At 41.8% G+C, this 24,420-nt stretch overlaps 1 protein-coding gene across 1 annotated transcript in view; it reads left to right on the forward strand.

Annotated features, from left to right (window-relative positions):
* The window catches only part of LOC131095815 (neuronal acetylcholine receptor subunit alpha-7-like), a 58,418-nt gene that overhangs the window by 7,490 nt on the left and 26,508 nt on the right, over positions 1 to 24,420 (forward strand). The window contains exons 2-4 of the mRNA XM_058043929.1: positions 8,723 to 8,862; positions 22,125 to 22,169; positions 23,830 to 23,939. Of these exons, the coding sequence (XP_057899912.1) occupies positions 8,723 to 8,862; positions 22,125 to 22,169; positions 23,830 to 23,939 (295 nt within the window). The remainder of the gene's footprint in view (positions 1 to 8,722; positions 8,863 to 22,124; positions 22,170 to 23,829; positions 23,940 to 24,420) is intronic.

Below are 24,420 nucleotides of genomic sequence, written 5' to 3' on the forward strand. Positions count from 1 at the left end.
TCTGAAAATAGATCAAGGCTAACCAACACTCAGCTGTCACTGAGACCTTGATACCTTTAAAGTCTGGGGGAAAAAATCAAACAACAAAATTGATGTAAGCTTTTAAGCCATTTTGTATGGATATAAGTAAATCTGGACTGAGTCAGCCAAAGCATAGTACATACAGTTTCAAGAGTCTTAGGTCAGATCTCCACAAACCTTGTTTGATTGGTCACAAGTCCAATTTCCTCAGAGCCAGTAATTTACTTCATCAAGAGGTATTAAAAGCAGCTTTTCTCTTCAATGTGAAATAAATTCAGACTTCTTGCTAAGAATTTTCACACCTTTATTTACAATTCCCTTTGTCTTTGAAGACCTCAACCACCAAAGCCTCAGACTTCTTTCCCTTAGAAAAAATCCCTTGATAACAGCCACTTCTACTGCCAAGACCTCTGAACTGTCACCAGCTGATTGGCACAGCTATCTCACATAGACAGGCAGCATGGTTGACCTGACTTAGTGACAGCTCATGGCTGCTGCCTGAAACAAGGCTGAGTCTTATCTATAGGTGTGCTATGAAAGTTCTGCTCCCCAAGTGTGAAACGGTTTCAGATTTAGGAAACATTTAGAAAATGTCTCTCCATATTTCCCAGTTCACATACTAAGCACTGAACAAATTAGGAGTCATTCAAGGTGCAGTCAAAATTTTCATCTGACTAACCCCCATCCCTTTCAGAGGGCTCTTACATTGTGTTTTTCATTATCCGTCATTTAACTTCTGGTGTTGTAAAGACATACCTGGAACTTTCTTTGCATTTTCAGATTCATGTTCACTAAGGATGTTTGTGTCTTGCCTGTGTCTTGCAGCCAGTGGAGCTCTTACTTTGTTCATGGACAACAGCTGCAACTTGAGTGATGAGGGAAAAAGGCAGGAGAAGCCATCTCTAGCCTTGCCTATTTCATCCTCAATGACTTTGCTGCTTAGCTTTGCTATGCAAGTACAGGTGGCAGGCTGGCAAGGCAGCAGTTCATAGTTTGGGAAACTAGCTGTCTCTGGGATCATAACCAGCTGATGAGCACTGCAGAAGGAAAAATGGAAAGAAGCACTGCAACATCTCTGAGCGCACTGGGCAGTTCCTTTTCATAGTGTTATTGTCTGTATCATTTCCACTCCAGCCTATCCTCTACATTGCCCAGAGTAGTTTAATCATATTACCATTGCTTCACCAATAACACGTTGAGGCAATGGTTTAGAGCAAGATCTCTCCCTCATCTTTGAACCATAAAAAAAGGCAACAAGCTTTTTTTCCTGTTAAGGACATCCCTGTGACTAAGGAATAGCTCTTGGAATCTTTGCTCTCTTCACATCTTGGGACAAAATGATCATGTTTCTCTTTGTGGAAAGTTAGTATATCTCAGTATATAAACTGAGGAAAACTGACTAGAAAAGGCTGATTGCTGCTCAGGCAGGGGTGGGTTGGGCACAGATCAGTGGGTGGCAAGCAATTGTGTTGTGCATTATTTTTCTGCTTTGAGTTTTATTTCTGTCTCTCTTTTTATGGTCTCCCTTTTCATCATCATCATCATCATCATCATCATCATGTTTCATTATGGTTTATTGTTAATATGTTTCATTAATGGTATTGTATTTTTTTTCTAATTCTTCATCCCCTGGAGGGAGGGGAGATTGTAAGCGAGTGACTGCATGGCACTCAGTTGCAGTGTGGGGTTAAACCACAACATCATTGCAGGCTCCCTCACTGCTATTATCTGCACTGGGTTTAGGAAAAAGAACTCCTCCTACCTATTGTTTTTGTCAGCTTAATCAGACTTGCCTATCTGTTTCCACAGAAATCCTTATTACGCCTGTCAGTTAACTTATGCCTTTCTCAGATCTGAGCTCTCCACATGTGTAGAGTGGACTTTTGATGGGGAGGTGCAGACTGACTTGACCCTTTTCAGAGCCATCTGATAATGCTGTCTATAATGCCATGGCTTCCACATTGATGCCACTTAAAGGGTGAAGCTCATAGTGCTTTCCTAAGAAGAGCTTTCCCTGGGTTGACTGGTTTGGATGCTGAAACCCATAGAGATGAAGGGATGTGACAAGATGCTCTGCAAGCCAGAGGGGTCAGGGAGTGCAGAAGGCCAGTCCAGTATACTGATGGCCATATCACTGGTGTCTTGCTTTTATCTTACGGTTTTGTTTCTTCCCTTTGTCTTCCATTACTACTCCTCTCCACAAATCCCAGGATAGTTGGCAAGAGTTGCTTCCAGACAGCCACAGCACTCTGTAATATATAACAAGAGGTGTCCTTCTTTTCATGACTGCTCCAGATTCCTCCTCCTGTGCTCCCTATGCATCTAGTATTGTAGCAATGACTCTTGTATTGCATAGAGCTAATTCAAACTAGCATTACACTAAAAGTGCATTTTTTGCCTTTACTGGCTGTAGCTGCTTAGGTTTCTGACCTGGAGTAATGAGACAGTTTAAATAATGTTGATAACTGATTGATTGAGAGGCATCCCACTGTTAATACCTCAAACATACTTACACACATCACTCGGCCTTTAAAACACCCACAACCAAGCCAATAGGACCAAAAATATAAGTTCATCCTTTCATTATATCATTTTAGCATGTTGTCATGGGCCTAGAGTCTTTAAGAAAAAACCTTTCCTTGCATTACCTTTTGATACCCATCGCTGCTGGGAACTCTTTATCTGCTATGAAAGAACAAAAATGATCTGTATCAGGAATATTAGGCACTTCTTGCTTAGGAAGTCAAGTAATTTCTCACATTCCTCTGGATAGCTGATTTTTGTGTGTAAGATGCAGAAACAATCTGCATAGCGAGAGACAAAGATTAGAGTCAAAGATTACCCAGAAGGGAAGTAGATTAAAAAGAGGTTTTAAATGAGAGAAATATTCAAATACACAACACATAAACACACACACACAGACGCACAGGGGGTAGAGGTAGCTGATGTGATTCCATTGTTTCTTATGTGAATCCGCTTCCCTGAAGGCATGATGGCATGCATTTTAAATCAAAGGGCATTGAAAGAAATAGTGCATTTGCAGCCACAGATAAAAGTAACAATGCTGCACATAAGAACAAAAGCAGATGGGACACATCTGTGTCTCTGGAGATTAAGTGACATATGGCAATGACATGCTTTACATTCTCAAAAATCTGCAAAATATTCAAAAATAAGTTGTTTTTTATAGCTACCAAATCATTAGAACATGCCTCATTTTGTAAATGCTCTTGCCATTGCAGTTCTTTATGCGAATGAAATGGTCTGTGAAACAACCTGCTTTTTTCCTGATACTTTTCATGTTGCTTCCCCCATAATTCATTATTACTTGTAGTGTGTGTGTGCGTATATGTTTCCTGTGATCATTCTGTTTGGATTCTGAAAGTAATAGCTAAAAATCCCTGCAAAAGTACAGTGATAAACTGAAATGAAAATAAATAATAGAAGGAGCTGTGGAAGGAAGGTTTTAGGAAAACAGTTTTAAGTTCTAGGATTTACCCCTGATAACCATAGTATTTAATGGATTTTTCCTCTGTAAATATTCCAGCTATAAGAAAAATGATTAACTACAATCATTACCCAACTAACAACACTTCACAGTACGATGGCACTGATGTGTTTGTTTTTTATAAATGCCAGAACTTTACTAATTTTCTTTTATGAAACAAGTAACAAACAAAACAAATAACAAACAAATAAACCAAAACAAAAGATACATGTCAAAGTAGCAGTACAGAGAGAGAAAAGTGACATAGATGTGGTGAAATACTTGCGGAAGGTACAAGGGGAGTGAATAAATGTCACAGCTACGGTATCACCCAATTTTGAGACCTTTCATGAAGTATTGGGGAGCAAAATATATTAAAGCAACAATGTGATGGATCAGGAACATACTGTTGATTGTAACTTACCATGTTCTTCAAAAGGATTATATAAATGAAAGTGATTTTAGGAACTGTCTTTGAAAACAGAAAAGAAAACAAAGAGACATTTTATAATTCAGAGGCATGTTAGCATGCATATATGTTAATATAAAGTAATATGGAAAGACTATGATATTTTGTCTGAAAGCCATCATGTTAGGTACCAATAATCTTGTATGAATAAAGTAATAACTTGTATATTTGGACTCAAGTATCTGCCTAAAGAAATGAGCAACAGCTAGAAAACAGAAGCTCCCCCTCCCCAAAAGTTGAGAGATTATGAAAACAAAACCAGGGAACACTATGAAACAGATGTAGAATGGTTGATAATACAGGTGTCATTGTTGAAAAACTAGTGGAAATCCATGTTCTACTACCTATCACCTTGTCAATATTTCATTATTTATTCTTTGCTGTGCACAACCAGCCAGAATGTGTCTCAGACCTGCATCCTCAGTTAAGAAGCTGACTACTTTGTGAACAAACCTGGGGAACTGGAAGGGCTGGACTCTTGCCTTATAGCTTGGGGACCTTGGCACACAAAGCAGAGCAGGAAAATCAACCAGCCAAGACCAGGCATGACAGCACAGCTCCTGGAAAGGAGAGAGCATCTGTCCTTCCTGGGGGCGCCATATGGACAGCCTGGCCGGACCTAACTGCAGGTTCCCTTGCTGTGCAATTCTCAGCAATTACATCCTGGAAAGAAACATCAAATACAACTATAGGATCTGTGCTCAAAAGATTGGTAGCAGTTTATAGTCTATATGAATCATTCAATCAGTGGGCTTCTTGCAGACTTCTTTGCATATGCGGAAGCACAGAAGGAATTTCCAGAGAGATGTTTAAAAGTTTAACATAGTGCACAAAAACCTGCTTTCCATAGAGCTCTTAACTGCCAATCCAAAGATTGGTTGCCTTGTGCTTTCCAGTTGTCTGCAAACTCCAGTAGCAGTTTAGGGAACATTTCCATAGTATTAAACAATAAATCTTGAGGAACAATCCAGCCCTTGATCTGGTAATTCCATGTTTCCTTTCTGCTGATAAGCCCCAGCACTAGATCCAGCATTCCAGGTCTGTATCACCAGTGCTGAGTAGAGAGAAAGAATCACTTCTATTGACCTACTTGTGTGGTTCTTCCAGTTGCAGCTCAGGATGCTGGTGACCTTTGCTACAAGGGTGCATGGCTGGCTTATAGTCAGCTTGGCGCCTATAAGGTTCCTTGGGGCTTTTGTGCTATCCGGCTCACCAGACAGCGAGCCCCCAGCCTTTTCTGGCACCTGGGATTACTCCTCAGGCGCAGGACAACTTTATACTTTTTTTCATTGAACTTCATGGGCTTCCTGTCAGTTGTTTCTCCAGTTCTTTAAGGTCCTTCTCAGTGGCAGAAAACCTTGTGCTGTATCAGTCACTCCTCCCAGTTTTGCACCATCTGAAAAAAACCCAGCTTGCACTCTGTCCCATCATTCGTAACAGTGTTAAATATCATTGTTCCCAGTATCCATCCCTGGAGCACTCCACCACTGGCTGGCCTTCAGCTGAACTTTTTGCTGCTGACTGCAATCCTCTGAGCCTGACAGTTCAGCCACTTTTCTGCCCAGTGTTCACTTATCTAGCCTGCAAGGCATAGACAAATGTGCGTGAGAATTTTTCAGAGATGGTGTCAAAACTCTTGCTAAGCTTGAGGTAAACATCCTACACTGTTCTTCTCTCAAATTTTAATGAGTCTGTATGTTTTCCTACTGCTTCAAAGATATTCATAGACAAGGGAGACACAATCATGGGCAGTGGGTCATAAAAACTCTCAGATCCTTTCCTTAGAAAACATGCCCTTTGCCAGTTACTTTTACTTACCAGTAACATAGGCAAGCAAGTGTGGCACTGGTTTTGGGAGACTGACTTCGCAACCTTGAATATTGACATCCGTCATCTAGCCTAGTTTAAAAGATGAACCAGTGCCACTGCTTTTGGTTAAACTTGCTGTGACTGAGGGGTAGTCAGTGGTAAAGCTTATTCTACCACTAGTCCTGGGAGATTCAGGCTTCCCCATCACCAGCAAGCACTCCATTTAGCACACAGAGTTGTAGTGTCAAAATGCATTAGCACAAACATAGGAGAAAAAAAGCAGAAATCTGTCTTGAGTATGAAACATTAAATATTTGAAAATTACAATTTAAAGGAAAAGGCTGTGAACATATAAGTCAAACTAGACTTCCACCTCAGTTCCCTTCTCCAAAGCAGCTGTAGCAGAGAGATGGCAGTGTGATTAGGCTAGCCAGCTCTTTGTGGTACCAACAGCTGCTGTGGCACTTTGCCAGGACAGCCCAGGGCTCCATTGCTTCTGAATATATGTCATTTTGTAAGCAAAACCATGCAGCACAAAAATATATGGTCACCAATGCCAGCTCGGCAGACTAAGAATAGATCATCTATGACTGTGTTAACAGTTTTGAATTCAAGAGATTGCAAAGTACCAGGATTACATTACAGAGAGAAAAGTTGAAGAAAGGGTGAAAAACTAAGTGCAGTTCTTGCTTACTTCACCTCACAAAGTTTAACAGGGAAAGAGGCTTGACTTCAGCACGGATGAAGCTCATAGTGCAAAGATAGCTTTCCAAAGCAAAGGGTTATGCTTAGATTTCTGCAAGCCTCCCATCCCTTGGGGGGCTCTTCAACTCACCCTGACAATGGTAGTACCAGGGCAGTCTAGCAGCCTGGTTGGGTCCAGAAACTGGCGAAGGGTGCTTTTCCCCTTTTCAAAGCTGAGGGAGCCAGTTTAAAAGAAAGGTTGAAGGCAAGTATTATGTAAGTACTCAAGATGAGAGCAATAGTTCAGAAAGTAATTTGTTCCCTAAAGCACAGGAGCATGGGTGGGTAGGTGAGTGAAAGGACAGCAAATCTGCTCCAAACTCAGAGCATCTTTCCATAGGACAACATGGGGGATTTTCACGGGTTTCCTTCACACACAAGACATTTATGATGGAGTCTGGTCCTGCTGAGGTACTGGAAAATACTAAGGCTATAACAGAGGACTTAAATCTCTGCTTAAGTAAGCAGGGAAGATTACTTAAGATGCTGAAGGAGAGATACTGTGGTCAGAAAGCACATTGGTGAAAGCACAGCTACCAATATTGAGGTGTCAACAAGGGCTATTGAAGGCTTGCTTACAGCATTTGCTCCTCTGGGTGCCTGTGATCATGTAGAATGTTACGCAAGAGGAAAAAGGACTCATGAAATTGATGTGATGGTGTAATTTACCAAACTGAACCAAAATACTCTTCTTTCTTGTTTACTAGGCACTGCCGTGCTAGAAAGTCACAATCTCCCTTGAGTATCAGCAAAAATGAAAAGAACACAAGTTAACCAGACCTATGGAGTGTTTGTAAACTAAATGTATTATTAGTTTTAAAAGGCATGACTGCTTTGTTGTAGGGCAGCTTGTCTCAGGCTTGAAGGGTTTGCTAAGCATAGTAAGAGGCTGGGAAGGCAGAATGGGTTGTTATAGTTTGTTTATACTGTCAAGATAATATTCATCACAACCTCTCTGAGAGAAGTTTTGATCTCAACGTGCAGAGCTCTGATCAAGAAGTAAAAACCGTCATATACAGAGAGTGGCAACTGCAGTGGATAAAAACTGCTTCAGTCCAAAGTAATAATGATTTAGAGTGTAGATTGTCTCCCAGGGATTGAATTTATACAGTTCAGAGAATACACACTCATGTTGACAGGACTGATTGACCTCAGGGAACCTGCCGCCCATGACCTTCCCTCTCTTAGGTGCAGCTCTTAAGTAGAGCTCAGGCTGCCACTAGCCACAGCACCGAGATCAACACAGTTTTGAGGAAACTAGGGTTCTGAGCAGTGTATCCCAGAAACCTCCTTGCTTTGCTGGGAGTCACCAAACCTTTACCATCCATAGTTGTCATCAACTGTGACATCCATGAACCTGGCAGAGTAGGTTAGGTGGATGCTCTCCACACCCACCCCAAAGCTGGGAACTAGGGCATCTTGGAACTTAAGCATAGACTGAAATTCTGCTAATCTTCAACATGCTCAGCTGCTTGCATGACAGCTTTGTGTGGAGTCAGTTCTCAGTGCAAGCTGAGTTAAGCATGTAATACCAGAAATTCAATGTCTCTGTAATAGCTGTTAAATACTCTAGATTTCATACCACCACCTCAGTAGGTGTTAACAAAGTGTGCTGCCATCAGATGGAAAAGAGTGAAGGAAAGTAACCCAAACCCTAGAAAAACTGAAGAGGGTAGGAAGAACAGTTGTTACTCTTTCTTGAGCATAGAAAAAAGCCTGATACATCAGCTCCAAGAAATAAGGGTACCTGTTACCCATGCTTGATATAAACACAATATGGCTAAGTAAATGCTGGCTCACAGTAGCCAGTGTCTAGGAAATAAGAACAAGCAAATCAATGAATTCATTTGCTTGCCTTCCAGGAAGCTGCCTGGTAGTTTTGGAGCCTCAACCCTACTATCCATCAGCAGGAGGGACTCCAAGGAATGGGGATATTCAGTCAGAGCCCCAATTCTGTTCAGTAACTTCTGAAGTTACTAATGAGTTAGAGTGTTAGTAGTTAATTTTTTTGAGAGTTCATCATCCACATATGCAGAAAAGCCATGTCACATCCATATGCGGAATTTGGGTGGTATCTTTAGGAACTGCTTTCTAATTACAAACCTAATAAGAGGGAGTTTTCAACAAAACAGACAAACAATGCTGGCTGTGTGACAGTGTGAATGACAGACACCTTCTTTCTTTTCCTCTAGTCTCTCAGCAGGGGGAAAGCCAGAGACGCTTGTACAGAGAACTGCTGCGGAACTACAATCGTCTGGAACGACCCGTAGTGAATGACTCCCAACCGCTCGTAGTCGAGCTCCAGCTTTCCTTGTTGCAGATAATTGATGTGGTAAGTTACTTGCTGTTTTCTTCTCTATGGCACCCATTCAGCATAACAAATCTGATTGCTCATTTAGGAGACATATTTTTCCTCTTTATCAGGCTATCAGAGATGAAAGCAGTCTGTCTTTTGCTAAGCATCCTCCCAAAATGCTGGAGTACATGCTTTGACACTTTAGAAGAGTGAATATCATCCTAAAAGCACAGCTAGTTCTGACAAAGCATGAGCTTTAACGAAATGAATTATGTATTTTTTTTCCATTTGTTTTAAACAGAAAAAATAATTCAATCAATTAGAAGCCATGTGTTTCTACAAATTATTAATGATACATTCTTCTCAGAGCTGTGTGGGATGCAATAACTCAAGACCATGTGCGCATTCAAAGCTACCATCACTGCACTTAGTCTTTTTCATTAGATATTATAATGGCATTGGCCTCTTCTCCCATCATATTTTTACTGTGCACTGCGCTGAATGAGCGTGCCCTGAGATGAGCTTAGAAATACATAAAAGTAAAACCTGGAGGCACAGCCCTCTAATTGTCTTGACTGGAACATGCTTTTACAGAATTGGAGATTTGACCCATGGAAAATTTTAACATAATAATCCAAATCCTTTTTTTCATCATGAAGAGGATTCTGTATGATAAACCATGATATATATAGACAGGGTTTGTTTCGTCTACATGAGAAAAACAAGCAATTTTGACCATCTTCACCCTGTCAGCAGAGCAAACAGGTGAACACACTAGTGCTCTTATCTTCATCCTGCCTTTTCCATAAGCAGTATTTGGAGCTGGTTTCTGATACACTGTCACTGTTATGGAGGGAATGAGGAATAGACAGAGAGATGTGTAAATATATGTGCAGTCATAAAGCAATTTAACAGAAGCCTCAAATATTTAAGCTTTTTAAAACTCTCACAATCTTTCTGAAAATGTGTAGTATGCCAGGTGCTCTCCCTGGAGAGGCAAGCAGGACTCTGAAGGTGTAGCCCCCCAGCATCACAGCATGCAAGTGGCAAGTCCAGTCAGCTGTGGTATTCCTGGAGGCAGGCAGGAGCCACTCAGATAGGGTATGCATCTTTCTGTTTTGAAATGTTACCAACTGCATTGAACTGGAAGAGAGAGGAAATCTGTACTGTCAACCAAAGGCCTCTACATGAATGAAAGAGCAAAGATTTCCTGCAGCTAATTTCAAGTAAATTTCAGCAAGCAATTCTAGGTTTAGCAGAGGTGTCTCAGCTCCAAAGATCTTCTTTCAGTCCTTCTTTATTTCATTTTGGCATTTTCTTTCAACCTTATTTGAAGGTTGTGGGTACTAGAGGGCCATAGAGCTGTAACTGTACATTTTCAAAGTCAGGAGGAGTTACATAAAACAATTTTCAACTGTGTTTCATATTCATATATAAAACCCAACCTTTCAGGAAATTGGTATTTTTTAAAAGTGCTTTATCTACATTAAGTCAATGTCTATTATAAGAAATGTAGTTCTAGTGTTTCCTTTTGGTTGTCCACAATAGGAAATAGGTATGCTAGATGTTCATACCTTTCAGAAATGAAGCTTTTTTTCGCTACATCTTTGTACTCAGTACAGACGCTAGATGTTAATCTGTTTTAATCAGAACCTGTTCCAGGCTTGTGGTCTTGCAAACCCAAAGTGTTTTAAAAAACACCCAGACTTACCTGAAATTTTTACCTTGGATGATGTGAAAAGGTGCCTGTCTCCTCAGTGCAGGACAAAAAAATCACATGGAGGTTGAATCCCTATACTGAAAATGTCATTGTGGCATTAACAATGTGGCTAAACCAACCAGTCTGAAAGTGCACAAAACACTGGTCCCCTGGGTCCTTAAATCAGGAATCAATGCAGAAATATGCCAGCAACAAGCACTGTACTTGTAAGCCCCTCATCCTCCACTGCTGGCTGGACAGATGGCGGTGTCTGTCTCCTCCAGCTGCTGAAGTAAATGTCTGTTTAAAAGGAAGCTCGTTATAGCCACAGTGATGTAAAGAAAAACAGTCAAGCTACAAGGAAGAGGTAACCTCTGTCAGCTAAGACACCATGAGGCAAACTAAGTGGCCATCTCTGCTCAATCAAATGGGAGTCTGGGGTGAGTAGACTCTGCCTTCTCAGCTGCTCTGCCTGGTGGAAGACAAAGCAGATGGTGCATAGCTCTTCACTTGGGGAAGAGGAAAGACAGCATCACAGTTTTGGCAATGGTGTATGCATTAACAAAGGGAAAAACTGCTCTTTTTGAGGACCTATGTGTCTGGTGTAACATTGCTGGTCTGTCATTGCTGTAACAGAGCAGGATGATAGACAGGGCCCCAGCATGAAGGCATTTTTTACATCATACTCCCTGGGAAAAAAGCACTCCATGCTCAGGAAAGTGTCATGTGCCAAGACATACTACAGCATTGCTGGACTCACTGAGATACTTTGCAAGCAGTCACTGCAATGGGCATGAGACAGTGGACCCTGTTCTGGTTTCCCTGCAGGAGAAAACAATGTGAAGAAGATGAAAACAAATCTGTTTCATTGTTGCATGGAAATGAGAAGGGGTCTGCCACTGACAGTCAAAGAACCTTGTGCCTTACCCATGCTAAGACCTGTCATCACATCTAAAGCACTTCTATCTGGGACAGGTTCCATCACATGCCTCCATAAGTCTGTTTCCTACACATACTATATTAAAATCTAATGAATCCTGAATTCAACTTCTGCTGACAGACTGCTGAGAACAGCATTGGTGACAATCTAGTTGCACACTGCTACACAGAGAGAAAAGACTGCTCTGAGATCTCTATGGTTTTCCAAGCAGTAGTACAAGTAACTGCTTAAAATCTCACCTCCTCTTCTTAAAACCCATCAAAGAAAATGTCAAAGCATGACTGCTTTGGATTATGTTTTCTGCTTATTTGTGCATGTATTTGCCTACACAGGATATGTATGGTTTTTAGGATTCAAAGCTAGCCATTGTACTCAAAGCTGAGAAGAACATGTTATCTACTTTTCACAGTTGGGGTGGGCAAATGCAGATGAAGACTTCGGGGTTCGGACTTCTTCCCAAAATTACATTAATTCGTAACTACAGCCATGACAGGCCCATTACATTCAGGAAACAAGTGAGCAGAAAGAGGGACAGTTACATCCCCTGTTTAACAGCAGGGTTCAGTTCAGTTTGCCTTGTCCTCTGTGTGAAAGGACAGCTTCATGCTGAGCTGTCTCATGTATGCCATTTCTGAGGGTCACTTTTGTTTGGAGTCTGACGTCCAGGCACTCCCTGTGCATCAGGAGGGCATTGGCTGGTGATCTCTCTCACAGAGCCCTGTCAGACACTGCCAAGCTCTGCAAACCCAAGCACGGGTAGACATCCAAGAGTACTTGGACCAAAAATTCTCATCTTATTTTGTTTTGAGAGCCCAGTCAGTTGATGAGGGTAGAGTAATAAAGAAATGAGGCATGGCATTTTCTGCAGCAGAGGAAATGCAAGTGTTTTCTTTTGGCACAATGTGAAAGCAAGCTGCTAGGTGAAAACTATTTGTCATCATGAGTGATTGTTTTAATTTCTCATCTTGGCATCTGCAGGAGACCTTATCTGAAGGGTCTTATATGTAGTTGCACTGTTAAATTATTAAAAAAAACCAAACATCTGTTGATGTCCCTGCATATGGTGGAGTTCTGTAGTACTTTTCTCCTCCATGTTCAGCCTTCCAACTGCGACTGTCAGAGGTCATAATGATAAAAAAAGGAATTGCAAGTAACCAGTGGTAAGCCACAAAAGTGCTGAAAAAATTCTCGAGCAATCCATGAGTCATTATGCACTTCCAGAAGCCAAAACATACATAATCTTCATGTATTTTAGGCTGTAAGGTCAAAACAAATACTGTGTCTGGAAAAATTTATTATGGACTGTTCTGATTCAGTTGCAAAATGACTTTTCGGTGTGTAAAATGATTGTGCATCCTAGGGACTGCAGGGTTATCTCAAACCTCATGGTTACGATATCACAAGGTTGCAAACAATCTCACTTATAAAGTACAGAGGTTGTTGCCATGGTGTATCAAAGCTCTCCGCATTTTTGGAAAGCAGCAAGACAAGGTAATGTAGGAGTTTAGCAGAACAATAAAAACAAAGATTCACTTTGGATTTTTTTCCTGTAAACTGGGTCTGTGCCTTGCTGTTCCGAGAAGACAAGAGAAAAGATCTTCACATACTTCACCAAGTGCTCAGGTGCAGTCACTATCACTATAAGCAGCACATTGCCTTAGCAGCATAGATATTTTTGCCTTCTGTACCCAGACCTTATCAAAATGTTGGATTCAAACTTAAGCTTCCACTGGTTTCCTCGAAATCAAAGAATACAACCTTGAAGGAGTTGGAGTTTTTTGTTATTTTGGGTTGGTTTGTTGGGTGTTTTTAGAAACAGTTTGGTAAGAGACCAACTTTTAAATGCAGGCATCTGTTGACATTGAAGCTCCCTTCAGCAGCCTGCTCATTTCTCAGGTGATCTGCTCATCAAATAACAGGACTGTTGAACTCAGTCCTCAGGAGCTCAGACCTTTTTGCTGAGGTGTTCTCTATGTGAGTGAGAGTTGCCAGAACTAGAAGCTGCCTGTCAGTATACTGTGCCAGAAGTTAAAAGTGAGAAGGCAGGAGGGGATGCTATGCCTGGCCCTGGGGTGCATCCTGTCTGACACAGCTCTCCTACTGTTATGTTTTTTACAAAATTTCTGTCAGATCTAAATGCCTTTAGCAGCTGATATCCTTGTTTTCAAATTATTTTGTTTCTTAAGCTTTCTAGGGCTGGTTCTGCAGGTGTATTGAAAGGCCAGAAAGTTCCAGGTTTATTTTCTAGCTCTAATTCACCTCTTCCTTGTTAAACTGACCTTACAGCATCTAGGTCATTCCCTCCCACCTTTCATTCTACATTCTCACACATACAAAGATCTATGCTGGGTGTTATGTTGTAAACCCAGATCAACATACAAGCAATTCAAGGAAACAAATAAAAATATGCAGTGCACATAAGCACCTATTCATTTGTTATTCCCAATATAGTATCAGTATTTACTAGATTAAACTATAATCCCTATAGTACATCCCGTACAAATCTTTTACAGATAGATATCTTCAACTATGTAAGCTTGACCGTTCAACTGACTCTTTCAGCCCTTCTAGATTAAAGCATCTTTTTTTTTTTTTTTCCTAATAATGCCTTTGTATTTATTTTGGGCTTCCTGCATAGCTTTTGTGAGCAATGTTTACTCTGTATCTCCTTGAAAGACCTACTCTACCAAACCACATATCTTTCTGGAAAGTTTTTGTCACTCTTACCTTGCAAGAGACAATTCAATGAGACCAGAACAGCAAGGCTGATGCAAAATGGTGCAACTGAGAAGAAAAACAGACTAAACACCATCATAAAAGCTGAAAATCAATTTGTGACCAAGAGCATTAAAATTCCAGACAGAAAAATTACAGAAAGGATTTTAGACCAACAGATTCATTGGAGTTAAATCCCAAAATCTCTCTCTTGGTCACAAAACTCACTTAGTGTGACCAATTTTCAACTGCAGGAAGAAAAAATAAAATTCCTCTCCATTAGCATTGGAGGGTATTGAAAATTGAGAAATTCAAGGCTAATTGAGCAATGAATTATTATTTTGGCTGTCCCCTATATGCCAGACATTATCAAAATGCCAGTCTCACTAAACCAGTTAAACAGACATCTGAATTTGCTAGTACAATGAAATTAAGCACCATGGGTAGTACGGCTTCCTGACTATTACTACTTGCACATGCCTGCATGAAACATTATGATGGAGTTTTAATTGCCTGAACTTTACAGGCATCTTTTTATTTTGTATGACTTCTGCCTCAGCTCAGAGTGGAGGCAGCTCACTTAGTGGGAAGAAATGCCATGGTTTGTTTTCTTTCAGCATGGTTCCCCAAGCTGCACATAGTGGCAGTGGCTCTAACAAAAGAAAGGCTGGTTTGCTTCTGAGAATTTTGGTTGTGGTCATCCAGCTTGGGCATTTCATGATAATTAAACAATTTTCTGTCTGAGTGGTGAAAAGACTGTACTCTGTTGTTTGTAGATGTAGGAATTTAGATCTTGAGCTCATGTATATTCCTTAATTTTGGTTAACTAATCTGAGGCATCAAAGATTTGCAGTAAAACAGTTAAGCCAAAGCTGTTGGGGTTGCCTTGAACCTAGTATTTCTTAGTTTCTCTGAGTTCTCTGAGGGTAACTCCTGAGAGACAATGAGTTCAGCGCTTGAGTAAAATCTTTCCTCCTATTTTCTATCCCTAATCACAGGCTTTAAGAGCTCACTTGAGTTTTGGAACATACCTACATTCCCTTATTTTTTGCTGTGCTGTCACACCAGCATGGAAATATAAAAAGAAAAAACACAGAGAACCTTGCAGATAGATTGAATGTGGGTCTCTGATAAGTACTCAGTGTTGGTTTTCTCACCAATTCTTCTGCTGTTTTCCTTGTGATTTCAAATGCTGAAAAGGGCAATTAATAATTAATATCCTAGAATAAAGATTTGTGTCTAATCTTGTTTGTTTGAAGCACTGCCAACTGTGCACAAAATACATGGAGGGTATTTCAGGAGGAGGTATCCACCCTGGAGAATTTAAAAACCACCTACATGCTACGTGTGGATATTTTGGGATTTTAATGGCGGACTGAACAGCTTTTGTATGGTGACATAACACCCTTTCCCTCAGGAACTAAGCACGTATGTCAGCTTATCCAAGCAGTAAGAGAGCAGCACTGTGCTGCAAGGCCATGTGAGGCCCTCTGACCCAGCTTCTGGGGCTTCCATGAGAATTATCTTTGAAATAGAGGGACAAAGCTGGTGGCTTCACTTTTCCCAGGATGTCAGAGAGCTCTGGAGCAGGGAGTCCTGCAATTTGCAGGTCTTTGTGGAGGAACTTGGAAGTCAAACAGTCTCAAGCCCAGTGAAGCTACATTGTGTCACAATTCACACCAATGAATGAGATCAGTTCCCTCATCTTCGGGGTAAATTAGTTCCTAAGTCAAGTACCCACAGCCCCAGGCAGTGGTTGGAAGTCATTTCGCATGTGCAGAGCAAGAACAAGACTGCCTTTTTTCACCACAATGGAAATTGGAATGTTGGGAGATGCTGAGGGGTAAGGAAAGTGGGACACAAATCAAGTAGGCTTGGGAGACTCACCAGCCCTCTCACCAGAGAGGGCTGCCTACTCTGAGGCCCTGACTGGCAACAGAAACTGGCATTTCTTCCCTTATTTCTTACTTCTGCTCTTAGCTTTGGGGAATGTGTGGGTTTAGTACTGCTGCAGTGGCTTTTGTATCCAGGCCTTTGCATTTAACATCCATGTCTGGTTGGTCTCTGACATACAGGGAGTCAAGGAGTGCCTCTTGAGGACTTTTGATAACCATCCATTACACAGCCTAAGGAGTATGGCTGGCATCCATGTGTTTGCAGGCTTCTCTGGCACAGTCCCTCTTTCAATGCTGTGCTTCTCTGAGTACCGGGTTCGCTTAAACTCTCCACTGTCACCACAAGCGATTGCTCCTGGCTCAGGGGCTTGTAAGGGGAGGAGTATAATCTGTCAGGGGCCAAAACCTCCAATATGTAAAGTTCCTGTCTCAAAAGCAAGTGGATAGATTCTGCTGAAAGCAGCAGATAGAGATACAATGGTAGTCCCCCAAACTGGGGGGAGAAGAATGTGGCTGGTTAAAGATAGTGGGACAACACAGCCTCCACAGCCTACTACACTGCCTTTGTAGTAGCTGCTACACAGTGGGAAGACCGAAGGCAAATTGCACTTCTTGTTGACAGTGAAAGAACACATTCCTCTACAAGACAGGAAGGAACCAATAAAGGCATGACCTCAAGGAGAAGCCAGTGGCATCAGATGAGAGTGTGATTCAAGATGAAAAAACACTTATTTGAAATCACTTCCAACTATTCATAGGAGGAAATCCTGAGCAACAAAGATATCCAGCTGTGAGCACTTGCCCAGATGTATCTTCATCTGGATGGGCAACAAAATACTCAGCAGATGTTTGTTCTTTTGTTATTTCTTTGTATTTTTGTATTTCTCCCTAGTCTTTCGCCTTAGCTCTGGACCCTCCTGTTGGATTTCCATCTTCCTCCTGAGGGTGCTTTTTTTTTTGAAGAGATTGAGATGAAGTACTTAAACTTAAGTTATCCCTACCTAGTTGATGTTGCCATGACAAGGTTTATTTCAGCTTCTTAATGAGAGCCCTGAAATAAAAAGGCTGTCCAGCAATACTTACTTAAATGTTGCCAGGGCAACCTAGGCACTCCTCAAAATTACTGGCTCTGTGAGCCTTCAACCATTCAATGCATTTGAGTTTCAGATAATCAGCTGAAAATTGCGGGTAGATTGGTGGTTCAGCAATGAAAAGGAGTGCCTGTACAGTTGTAGATTGAGTATACAAGCATTTGAAAGCTTGATCAATTCCTTTGGATATTTTGAACAAGATCCCACTCAAAGATCAGTGTCTCTGCTAACAAAACTTTACAAGTCTCCATGGCAATGTTTTCATGTTACTTGACTGCTTCACTTCTCATCTTCAGATATTCAGGTATAAAAACAGTGGGAAAAAAATTTCAATTACCTGAAGTGGTACCTAAGTAGTCACACATGACCATTGAGAGTTACTTGTTCAATTAGGGACTTTTCTGATCATTGTCTTGAAATAGTTCAGTGGCTGATTCAACTCCGACTTCTGTGGCTCTGTGAGAGGGCAAGAATTAATGACTCCTGCTGATCATGTGGTAACAAATGCCTTGCTGCATAGATGACATGTAATCATATGATGTGACTACTGAACCAGGAAGGGCTTTGGGTTTTTTTGTCCAGGTGATGTGCCCCAAGTAGTTATGGGTAGTTAAGGGTGTTGACCTGGCAAGGGAGCATCTGACAGGCAGTGGTGCACAATGTAGGCAGATGTATATACATTGTAAGCTTTAAATTTAGGGCAGGGAAAAGAAAACCAAACTAAAACATTCACATGTCACAGCATGTGCACCAGAACAAACCAAACTGTTGCTTTACATGGGTCAAAGGTGGTAGGAATAAGCAGATATCCAGGGCAGAGGATTAACTGGAGTAAGGCTAGAGATAGAAAGGGGAGAAAATGACCCAGATAAATACAGGAAGGATTTAGGGAACAAGTGTTGCAATCACTTGTGACCACAGCTTTTATAGCATTTTTAAATACTAGAAGCAAAATTATTTGTCTGAGCTGAACATTTGCAAACCAGGAGAACTACCAGAGGAATGATGGAACAGCATCTCTGGGAGCTGATAATTTTCAGCCTCACCCAGAATCTTTGCAGGACTGCTTTCAATGCTTTGCTGCAAAAAAAGATGGGAGCTGAGATCTGGCCCAATGCAGAGGGAAGGTCATTCCCGAGGCTGACAGTGCCAAGATGGGAATCTTGAACAGAAAAAGCAGTGTGAGAGATTATTCAAGTTTTCTCCTGGGAGGAAAGGCATCCTCTCAACTGACCTTTAAACTCCTCTGCATAAACCAGTGACACAGAATGAGGGAACTGCCTCTAGCACTTCCCAAGCTCAATAATTACCTTTTAATTTCTGCAAAGATAAGTAACCAGTGATCTCCTGGGACAGACTTTGTCCAAGTTAATTGTTTGTGTGTGTCTGTGTAACAGAAAGATACAGTCCCTTCTGTGCTAAGCTGTTTAGGGGTGCATACAGCACACAGGTCATGATGAAGATGGCAGGAGCTGTAATTCTTCTGCAGCTCTGGAAAGGCCAGACAATCAGCCTACTGCAAAGGCCAAAGTATTTCCTTACAGAATGCAAAGCTACCACAAAGATAGAAAGCTCCATAGACACCTCAGCTCTAAAATGCCTCTCACTCTAACAGGGGGGGAACTCAGACTCAAGGTTCCCATGGCCCTCCTCTCCTTGGCAGCCCCAGCAGGCACTTTTTCCTTGGTCCCTCAGGGTCCTCCTCCAGAAAGGACTTAGCAGGAGAGCTACACCTGGAAAAATGCCTGCCCAGTATGAAGTCAGCTTTGCTGCTTCTGCAAACCAGGTACTTTTGTAAAACTCAGATCCTTGTTTGAAAAATGTTCTATTCTGTCATGCAATGAGAAGGACCCATCAGGCTGCGTCTGTTGACCAGTGCTACATATGTAAGCATTTTCTGTGTTTTGCCAAAATGTCAGATGCCATTTAAGAGCTCAGCAGCCTGAAGACAAGGATGGGAATAGCCTCTGAATGGCCAAGAAAACATCCTGAAGTGACTTTATTGTTTCACCCAAGCTAAGAGAAACGTAAGCAGCCCAAAGCCCTTGTTAGACCTTGTGGTTTTACTGCTATCTAAACACCCGACAAGGAAGACCATCATTGCTCTTTAGATAAGCATTTGAGAACTCAAAACTGTAAGTTTTCCGTTGACTACGAAACATATCTAAGCAAAGTAGCCCTGTGAAAAAACAGGCAAAGCAGACCCAAGACAGTAAATTTAACGTTACGTGGAATACCTGTCTGAATAATTATTTTGAGTCAAAGCTGATCAGCCAGTTATTAGTATTTGACACACAGTTAAACAGGTAAAGACAACAACAAACTGTTTTGTGAAATACAGAAGTCAGCCCGAGATATCTTCCTTTGCAAGCTGTCTAGTATAAACTTACTGTGCCAGAAAAAAAAATTAGTTTCCTTGTAAATCAGAGCCACTTATGAAAGGCTCCTGATGGAAGGCATCTGCACATGATGGAAACCCCCAGCCTCACATTGGACTTTAATGCATTCCTGTGATGTTTACATAGGTAGATGACAAAATGAGGAATGTCCCTTCTTCCCCTTCCCTGCAAGTTTCAGTGTAGATGGGAAAAATCCTTAGTTCTGTACAGCAATGGCATTGGCTGATTGTTGCTGACCAGATTTTTAATCATGTTGTTCAGGCTCTTTTAACAGTACACAGAAAGTCTTTGTTAGGAGGACATGTGCAGCGTACAAGTATAAAGTATCCTTTGGCTAAGTGCACAAAATATTGTTAGTACTTGATGTGCAATTCAGATGACCATCATGCTTGCCAGCCCTACAGGACACCTCAGGAGTCACTGGTGGCCAGGAATGCATCAATCAGATGGGCTGGTGGTTAGCCTCTGAGGATCCCTGAGACACAACCTCTGTGTTTCTGGGTTGCTTTCATTTCCCAGGTCAGTGGACACAGATAGCTCTGATGACTCTATCAATTACCAGCTCTGGGGTTATTCTTTACTTTAGAATTTTATTTTTCAAGATGGTGTTTGAATCCTCCAGCATCTAAAAAACTTGTCTCAACAAGCCCAGTCCTTCTTTTATTTTTCTACAGATTTTCTTACAATTGCTTCAACCACAGCAACCAAGGGAACAAAAGAGGGTGCAGAAGGACCAGGCCTCTGGAGGTGGGTTGTAGTTTGCATATAGAGAGGAGTACGTTTGCTGGAGCAGCAAAGAGAAGAAAGGGAAATGTATGATCAGTGTAACAATATAAAATCACATCTGATTTTTGTGTGGCATCTCACAGCAGCAGAAGCAGTGTAGTCAGGTCTTAAGGAGACTCAAGAAGAGGTACTGTGATAGACAGTTTTATGGGGATCACTATGGCAAAGACCTGTTTCCTGTCTCAAATTTACCTTTCCTGGTAAAAAGGGGCCTGGCTGCAGAGCCTAACTCTGGCCACAGTGCCAAATCAGGAATCTTCCAGAAGCTGATGTTACAGCTGGACTCCTTGCTGGAGTGTTTCTGTAATAGTCAATGATGTCTCCCTTTCTAGGTTGTTGTATTTCTGGAGCTCCAACAACCCAAATGTAAAAAGAGAAGATGATGCTACAGACGAGGTTCATGCTAAGAATTGAGCAGTACCACTGGTCCAGTGCCTGCTGTGCTGGGGAATCGGTAATTAGGAAACTTCTCTGGGCAGTTCTCCTTCATGCCTTAGCCTAGGAATCTGCAGCTCCTCCATGGGACACAGAAGAAGTAACTCCAGAGGACACACAGATAACCAGACACACCTGCAGTGAGATGTTGCAGTTTGATTTTGAGCAGCCCTTCCCTGACACTGCTGGGAAAGGTTTTTTGCATATGTACTGTGAGGGTGACTCAGGAGGGGAGGAGGGAGGAAAGGCAGAACGAAGGTAGCTTGAGGTGGGTAGACTGGTATTCTTCCAAAGTGAATAGGGCAGTTTAGGTTTTTCTACCTTGTTGGAGAGTAAGTACTGCAATAATGACACGACCAGAGAGGGCATGCATGTCCAGGGAGCTCTCTGTATGGTTTAAATGCGTGCCAAGCAGCTTGCAATTGCAATGTCTCCCACCTGAGACACTGCAGACAACCACATAAGCTTCCTAGGGCATGGACACACACAGGGACAACTGGGCATACAGTGAGCCAGGCCCGCTGAGCAGCATTGCCTCAGCTCCTGGGAGGTGCAGGGCACGGCTGCTGTGGTGTTTGGGAACCTGTGTATCTGCATCACAGTGACTCCTCAGCCCTGCTTCTCCATTCCCACGGTGCAGGTCCTGGACCTGCCGAGTAACTGCAGAAAGCCAGGCACAGAACGTGGGCACCAGCTGAGTGGTGAGAACATCTTTGTTTCTGTTATAATAGATTCTTCCCCATGGTCTCTGCATGCAGGAATGAACCTGCAGACTCCTGCTCTGTGAAGGTGGTGTGTGAGCTCCCTCTCATGCAGCATTTGTGTCCTTTTAGCCAAGTGATAGCTTCAGCCTAAGGCCAGCCCTTACTTTCCTTTAGCCAGAGCTAACTTACATAGCAATGATACTTGAAAAGAACAGCACTTCTGGCATTATTTCACCATTGCATTGTAGTGGCAGCAAACACAACATAAAATCTCTCCAGCTATGACATGTAGTGTGGTACTGAAAACCATCTTGTTTTGAACAGGTAGCTAGAAGGTAAAACTTGGTAAGGAATTCATCCCCAGAAAAAGAAGTTAATCATCTATTACTTTCCTTTCTATTGTTGATCAGTTATGACAAACACAGGGAGTCTGTAGATTTAAAGGATAAGAAAAAGAGCCACTATTGTCTGGGCCAAATAGTGGTGTTTCAGTGAGCTCACAATCTACTCCATGGAGTTTGGTTTATGTACCCCAAAAGTGTGGATTCTCTAAAAGACACAGAAACTCTTCCATCTCTAATCAAACTCTTTCATCCCCTTTTCTCTTGTCTTTCCTTCCCTCTTTTGTTCAAAGGATGAGAAGAATCAGGTGTTGATCACCAATGCTTGGCTGCAGATGGTGAGTAACCTCTGTTAGTAAAGAAACTCTAATTGAAAACTACTGAATGTGATTTCTTAGCAGAAAAGCAAGACTGCTATCTTATAGATTATGTATAATGCAATACAGGCATTTTGAGTCCTTTAAAATTTCTCTAGTACTCCTTTTAGAATTGAAAATTAACTTCAGGAGACTACATTAATCCTTTGGAAAGACCTGTTGACCTTTTGAGCATGGAAACCAACTGCATTGTTTTGCCAGTGGATGTAGTGATCTAGTAACAAAGAGTCCAGAGTTAGAGTCTCATCATAGCTGAGAAGAGTATCTTCAAGGGGCTCAAGGCCCTCTCCATAACCAGTGATGGGGACTTATGAGCAACATCCGGTAAAACAGGCACCTGCACCTACCACTTCTTGGAAATTTCCACCTCGGCCTGAGACTGGGAGCCGGGGCATCTGTCCCTGAACACAGAAGTGGTCACATGCAGACTACTCATAGGGGGTGGTGGGTAGTCCAGGGACCACAGATGGCCCAGGGCTGCTTTGCTGCTGGCAGCACCCAGGCAGCTCTCTGGGATATTGCCTTCCCTTATGCTTGACAAACCTCACATAAACATTCCTGCTCCCTCTTCTGCAACCTGCTCCAGCTGAGTATTCACCTGCATGCTCACACAGAATAAGCAAAACTGACCTTCACTAAGGAAAGGGACCTCCTTTACAGGATGGAATTTCCCATCAGGTCTGCCTGGCTGCCTATGGTGAGAGATACAGTGTTTTCTTCTGCTGCATAAAGAGATCTCTTTAAGGGCCTGTGGTCAGGAAGGAAGCAGTTCTTAAAGGAAAAACCAGTGGGAGACTTGAATGATTAAACTTATTCCACTTTGATTTTCACAGCCAAACACTATCTCATATTAATATGTTCAGCTGAGCAGGCTGTTTCTTCCTCAACTACCCACTGGGATTTGCAGCAGAAATGAGTGTTTTCATATTGCAAAAACTAACTGAGACAAACCTATATGACTACAGGATTGTTAGGTCAGAGCCTGTAGGTGTCCTGTCCTTTGCAGAGTTGTTCCACAGATTCAGATGTTCTGCAGAGATGTTTCACTGATTAAGGTTTCCCTTGCAAGCCTCCCACTGAGCTCCATTGTAAGTCAGAAGGTTCTTCCCAAAAGCTGTTCCTGCACCTTTCTCGAATTAACTGTGTTGAGTTGGAGGAGATGGGATCAGAAACAGTCCCTTGGCATGTAAAGTTCACTTGCCTACCTCTCATAGCAAGGTGGTTAGTAAAAGAGCCACCCAACCTTTCTAACAGATTAAATGATTTCCACCCGATGAGGAGACTCAGACCATGGTCCACCTACACTAACCACCTCAAAAACCACTTTTCTTCAGAACCAGCAGACCTCATGGAAGTGCCTACTGCCAGCGGATCTGCCAGCCATCCAGCAAATGTTTGGGATGCCTGGACACAAGATGAAAAGCTAAGGACTGTCTTCAGTAGTCACACTGTTATTTCCTCTATATATGCCAGCCTTTCTTAATAATTAAAACCGAGCATTAAACTATTATCATACTGAGGCTATTGCTATTGGCAAAATCTATTCCATTCCCATAATATTACAAAGAAATTAGAAGACTTTTAAAAGCTCATATAATCTGATGTATGTGTTTGTCAACAGTCCTGGGTTGATGTTTACTTGTCTTGGGATCAGTATGAATACCCAGGAGTGCAGAACTTGCGATTTCCTGCCGACCAGATTTGGGTACCAGACATTCTCCTGTATAACAGGTAAGCAAGATGTGAAATGGCTGGTAGGAGACTAGAAGTGCAGAAAATCAGCTATGCTTCACTGATACTAGGGGCCTTTTGCCCTCTGTGGATTTCCCCTTATCCTTAAAGAGTAACAAAAACAAGCCAACATCAGTGAACATATTTTTCTAGTAGCTCATCTGATCTTCCTTGCTGTAGTTCCGCAGATATCTTCTTTAACTTTTTCTCAGTGAACACAGAGAGGAAACTATTACAGTCTCTTCAAAATTACTGTATATGCAGGAGAGCTACTGTCCTATATGTGTCATAGTGTTTCTGATTGAAGTAAACAAATGGATTTTCATCTCACTTCCATTATCACATATTTTATAAACCTCTCCATCGTTCTTCTACTATGAACATTCGCTAATCTGTTTTTCCTTCTATAGAGATGAATCTAGCTCTCTAGACAGCATTGCTGCAGTGTTGAATGAAGTGGAAACTCTCTAGACAGCTGTTT

This window comes from Melospiza georgiana, chromosome Z (genome assembly GCF_028018845.1).
Source record: "Melospiza georgiana isolate bMelGeo1 chromosome Z, bMelGeo1.pri, whole genome shotgun sequence".
In the NCBI taxonomy this organism is placed as follows: Eukaryota; Metazoa; Chordata; class Aves; order Passeriformes; family Passerellidae; genus Melospiza; species Melospiza georgiana.